The sequence below is a fragment of the Garra rufa genome, chromosome 9 (genome assembly GCF_049309525.1).
Source record: "Garra rufa chromosome 9, GarRuf1.0, whole genome shotgun sequence".
Classification (NCBI taxonomy): domain Eukaryota; kingdom Metazoa; phylum Chordata; class Actinopteri; order Cypriniformes; family Cyprinidae; genus Garra; species Garra rufa.
In genome coordinates, this window is record NC_133369.1 from 32,043,964 (window position 1) to 32,049,963 (window position 6,000).

At 39.7% G+C, this 6,000-nt stretch overlaps 1 protein-coding gene across 1 annotated transcript in view; it reads left to right on the forward strand.

The window, feature by feature from the left end:
• col14a1a (collagen, type XIV, alpha 1a) overlaps window positions 1-6,000 on the forward strand; it is a 207,893-nt gene that overhangs the window by 190,934 nt on the left and 10,959 nt on the right. The window contains exons 46-50 of the mRNA XM_073847829.1: window positions 655-708; window positions 791-862; window positions 2,870-2,905; window positions 5,085-5,151; window positions 5,256-5,444. Coding sequence (XP_073703930.1) covers window positions 655-708; window positions 791-862; window positions 2,870-2,905; window positions 5,085-5,151; window positions 5,256-5,444 — 418 coding nt within the window. The remainder of the gene's footprint in view (window positions 1-654; window positions 709-790; window positions 863-2,869; window positions 2,906-5,084; window positions 5,152-5,255; window positions 5,445-6,000) is intronic.

The following is a 6,000-nucleotide window of genomic DNA, read 5'->3' on the forward strand; positions in this document are numbered from 1 at the left end:
GACAGGTCTGACTGTAAGTTGTTGTTGTTGAGTCTCTATCCCCTACTGAGGCATTTTAGGTGCATCCCAGCATTCTATAATAAAACAGTAGTGGAATAGATGTAGAGTTAAAACACATTTCCACCTGTTGGAATCAGTGGCTGTTGAACGGTTCCAAAAGAGGCTCATGCTGCCAGTGTACAGAGGTCGGCCAGAGTTGAACACATGCTGTTCATTTTATTGAGTCACTGATAGATTCAGTTAAACTGGTAAATTGTTAATTTGTCTTCTGGACTGATACAGTCATTTGAGTCATTTGTTTGTGAATCAGACTAGACTCCTTTCGCTGTTTGTATGTTTGTTTTTGCCATTTTTATCTCATCAGATTCATTTAGGAATACAAATCCACATTCACAACTCGGGTAATGATTTATTTTGCTAAAGAAAATCTGTAAAGGAAATACTGACACTTCATAATGTGTTACTGTATCTTCATTTCTGCTCACAGTTTCTTAGATTCCCTTAAGAGAATTTGGACTTTCCCATTTTACGATTTCATACTATGTGCTAAAAGAAGATGCTAGCTGTATTTGTATTTATACACCAATTTTATTTTTTTTATTTTTTATTTTTTTAAACAGAGCATTGTGATTATCAAAAATGATTTTGTTTTAGGGCCTACTGGGCAAAGATGGACCCCAGGGACGACAGGGCCCTCCAGGACCAATGGTATGTAACATGATAAAATCACTCTTTGAGTCTTTCTGAGACTTGGTCATGAACCTTTCGTCTTCTTAATATCTCATTTTAGGGAAGCCCTGGAGCTCCTGGGGCTCCAGGACCAAGTGGATCTCCAGGGCATATTGGTGATCAGGGGCCACCTGTGAGTATTGCATTACATCCATGTTAAACAATCTAAACTCAAAATGTTGTAGATTGCTGGTCTTGGCATCAGCTTGCATCAGCTTACTGATATTGAGGTCTGTATTCCTCTATGTAAGCAAAGAGGTAAAGTATTCGGCTGAGTTCTATAAATGTGGTTTTGTGGAGTTCTTGTTTAGTTGAAGGAACACTAAATTCTGGCAGACTGTCCTGCTGCTCAGTCCAGCTTTATTCTCACTGAAGTACCAGACCACCCAAAGCTGAAAAGAAAGAAATTAAGAGGTCATGAAACAAATTGGTCCTTTGGCTCCCTACTGAACTGACATAGATTAAACTTATACCATAGCTGGTCACCAGCATGTTTTGGTGGCAGTATGCTGGTGTTTCCATTAGGCTTTTTAACTAAAAAAGGTCTTAACAAAAAAGATGGCCCGCCGGTCCAGGTCAAATGCAAGAGGGTTTTAGGCCACTTGACCCATAACTTTTACCATTGCTGTGGTGCCAGTAGAAAAATCCTTACTGTTGAGTTTTGCCTTAGTCAACCATATCTGCCGGAAAGACCATTTTGTCTAGTCCTGCTCCCGAAGGATCAATGTCCTGCTGAGTCAGAAGTGTATAGTCCTGATCCCGAAGCAAGTCAGAGGTGTCCAGTCCAGCTCCTAAAAGACCAATGTCCTGTTATGTCAGAGCTCCCTAGTCCTGCTCCAGATGGACCAATGTCCTGCTGAGTCAGAGGTATCCAGTCCTGCTCCCGAAATGAGTCAGAGGTGTCCAGTCCTGCTCCCGAAGGATCAACGTCCTTGCCTGGAGTTCCTAGATTACCTGGTTCAGGTATGTTTGAGATAAACTCTGCAGGATAGTGGCCCTCCAGGAGCAGGACTGGACATCCTTAAGCTAGAGTAACACCAAACCTGCACCAAAACTAGCTTGATCTATTCAGCAGGGGGAATTTTTCTTTTCAAGGTCCATGTGTGTAGAAGCTAGAAATCCACCTACTGTATTTATCATGAAGAGTCACGTTATTCATGCCTAGATATCATTTATGAATGCTGGAGCGGACAGCTCCACATGAGATCCTATATATCATACAGACTTGAAGCGCTTTGTTCTCAGGCTCACTGTAGCTCAGCTTTAGCCCGCAAAGATCTATCTTATACAGTCTGACCGGTGAGAGAGAGCCTTACAAACTGAGAAACCTCAGATATTGTTTGAGCCTTTGACTGAAATGTTTGTTTCACATTTGTATTTTAGAAGCACATAAGGGATTCTAAATTAACTTCAGTCTCTATGAGTTTCCTACTGTGTGACACCTATATTTGAGTTGGAGCTCTATTACCTTGCATTTGTTCTCATAGATTTGTAAAGTAGAACCATATGCTTCTGCACAGTCGTTGAGGAACATCTGCAGAGCTCGATTGCTGTGTAACCTCTCAACACTGATTTTAAACCTGTACGTCTTTCTTTTTATAAGCCCTGGAAGAGAGATTGTCAGTAAGCTGACAGGTTTATGACCAATTGTGGCCCAGTTTATGGAGGAGCAGGGCTTTGTTAATTCTACAACAATATAGATATAGAGCCATAACCTCCTGCTCCGATGTGTGAAATTACACGTAGTACTTTAAATAAACTATGATCATATTCTCACACAGTCTGGCACAACAACCACATATCCTCACGATGAGTCCCAATGCACCCTAGAGCCTGCAATGACTCCGTCTCAAGGTTACATCTCATTTTTACCCAGATGTTATGATATCAGAATTGTTTAGCAGCCACAGCACTCTGGCCACAAATCCCAGTCTGTTTTCCAACACATTAGGTCAGTGACGCATCCATTTTATGTTTTTGGCTCACACGTTTCATCCGTGATCGATTTGGTCCGCTCTCACATTCAAATCCCCCTCTCCGAACAGTCATTAATGTTTTTGTGTTTCTTTTTTTGCCTTTCTCTTCTCCAATTGGTGAATTCTGAGATATTTGTCCTCACTCTCTTTTTCTCTTTTCACAGGGGCCTCCAGGCACAAAAGGCGAACGAGGAGAGAGAGTAAGTCTCTAATCTGCATCTAAACTGTCATGGAGTTTAGATTGGGGTGGTGGCATGTGGCACTCTGGTCGTGTACATAATTGCGGCAGGATTAAGAGGCTTGCTGACAGGCCTCTTGATAAAAATCACTGCAGCAGCGCTGAATTATAGCTCCTTTATTCGCACTCTCTCTAAATGCTTGGGTTTTTTAATTCAGTCCCTGCGGGAGCATTAAAAGTAATACAGGTACTGCTAAAGCTGTCTATCAAGCCTCACAGTCAGACTCGGTCCAGAGCTTCCACACAACAATATATTTGTGTTTTTATTCTTCAGTTCTGATTTCTCCACTGCTGTGGCACCGGCCACCACACAAAGGGTGTGTGGAGAGTGGTAAATTGGGTGAATTAAACACCCACGTTGTACAGGCTGTTAGCCTTCCTTTAAAGCAGCTAAAGTGTATTTGTGTGTTGTCAGAGATTTTTTGTCACAGCAGCTTGTGGTCTTAATCCAGGCTGTATGCTTGCTCTTTAGGTGTTAACACTGGTGCTAGTGAGTTGGAAAATTCATTAGCACACAGAATAGACACACAGTATTGTCAAAATAGTATATATGGCATGTAACACAGTAGTTGCTCTGTTTAAAGTACTACTCTGTAATATCAAGTTAAATTTGCACTAATGTAAAATCCAAAGTTTGAGACTACTCTTTCATTGTTGCAGTGTGATAACTTTTTTGGCAGACTGATGAAAAATTGTCTCTCATGATTTGTGTAGCAGAAAAAAGTCAGGCAAAATCACAATGGAACTGTCGATTTTTGTCCAAGCTCTTTGCATTTTGTGTGTGATTTGCATTAGGTGGACTGTGAATGGTCTGTAATCATGGTGAGATCACGTTTTGTCCACCTGTTTGGTGTTTTTTTTATCCATAAAAAGAAGTATATATGACTTATTTCTACAAACGTTCTTGTTAAGATAAATCATGGTGCTCCAGAACTGGATATTTTCCCCATAAGACTTATTGAATGACTTATTGATAGAACACATTCTTTTGGCGTTGTTCCTAATATCAAAAACACTCTAAATCCAGTATTTCTGAGGCAGAATACACCACACTAAAGCTCATCCTCAGGAAACTGTCCAGACATTGAGAGCAAACAGAATATCTTGCCTTTTTATTGATTGTCTCAGGTTTTGTGGCTCTCTTTTTTATGCACCCAGCATAAAGAAAACAGAATACATCATACTGTACAAGTTAAACCCTGGGTATTTAGACTTGTATGTCTTAATATAATGTAAATGACATCTCTTACTGAAATATGTAGTAAGATTTAAGTTATTTAAAAAATTCCACTTCATTTTAAATATTTAAAAAATATTTTGCATTATAGAGGGCACAATTATTTTGATGGCGTGTAACGTTGCACTCTGTAAGCTACTGGCAACACAACTCGGAAAATAAAATACTGATACGATGCCACATTGTGTGGCGTTTTGTTGTCAATTTTAGTCGAAGGGCAACAAGAAAAGCAATCTAAATCTTGGCTGTTTATCCTAGCGATAAGAAGAGGAGAAAAGAATTGGAAGATGCCTGTGAATGAAAAAACGTCCTAAAGATGCCTTTGAGGCTTTCGTAGACCACAGCTACTGAAAGAGCTTACAAATGGCAGAAACCATAACCTAGATGCCATCCTGGGAGAATGTAAACATGTCAACGCTTGTCATAACAATTTCAGTGGTCTTTGTATCGGTATTTTATTTTCGAGTTGTAGATTCCCAGTTAAGTTACAGTAAAAATAGCAAAGGTATCACCAGCAGCTCATCGAATTCAACCATTTCACGTCATTAAAATATTGGCGCCCCTCATAGTCCAAAATATGTATAAAATTATGTGGATTTTTTAAATAACATAAATATTTCATGGGTTTTCTACTACATATTTTAGTAAGAGACATCAATTATGTTATATTAAGCCATATAAGTCTTAATACCTGGGGTTTCCTTTAAGATCTGGCAGATCAGACTAATTGTACAGGATAGTTTCCTTATAGACAATTAATCTATATTGTACGGTATAGACTAATTGTACAGTATAGTTCGCACAGTGCCTATGGGATAAAATGATTATAATATATAACTTAAAATGACAGAAAACTGTGACACTGTGCATCTCTGTCTTAATCGCTTGTTGTTTGTTTCTAAAGGGCGACATGCAGTCCCAGGCCGCTGTCCGTGCCATAGCGCGACAAGTTTGTGAACAACTCATTCAGAGTGAGTTGAGAATGCGTATATTTTGTGTACATACATTACTTATACAAATATTTGATATAACGCTCTTTTGTCAAATTCTTTTTTTCCCCCTCCCTCTCCCTCAGGTCACTTGTCTCGCTACAACTCTATTCTAAACCAAATTCCCAGTCAGTCTGTTTCGGTACGAACAGTACAAGGTCCACCAGGTGAGCCTGGTCGGCAGGGACCTCCAGGGCCTCAGGGAGAGCAGGGTCCTTCTGGCAGACCAGGATTCCCTGGAGCTAGTGGGCAAAATGGCCGCCCAGGAGAGAGAGGTAAACATTTGTAGATGTGAAATAACCTACTGCATCAGTAGAGACTATGTACTGCAGATACCGCATGTATAATGCAGCATGTGTTTTGAATTTGTAAGCAATAAATTGTTAAGGGAATAAAACCTTCTGAAGATTAATTTGTAGAAAATATTAGCTGAGTTTGTGAACCCTTGCAAATAATATCAAAATTAGTACGTCAGTGGGATATTAGATGCATAAACAAGCTCTGCAGTGTATACTGGATTATTTTAAGTTCTAGTATGAAAAGTACGTAGGATGTTTAGTTAACGGCCCTCGTGAGAAATACTGCCCCTGCAGCTTAAGGTTAAGGAGAGATCTTGTAGCTATAATAATATTGAACATTAGCATGACCTCTTTGACCCCCATCCGTGATAAATGTTGCTAACATCTTGGCTGACAGCCTTGGCTAACCTCAATACCACCCGTCATCATAAACAATATGTAAACTTTTTTTATGGTTAATGTTAGTAAGCCAAGAACAACTACTTCAAAGATGCCACAAAGTACTGCAAATACTTTGGTCTCTTTAGCATGC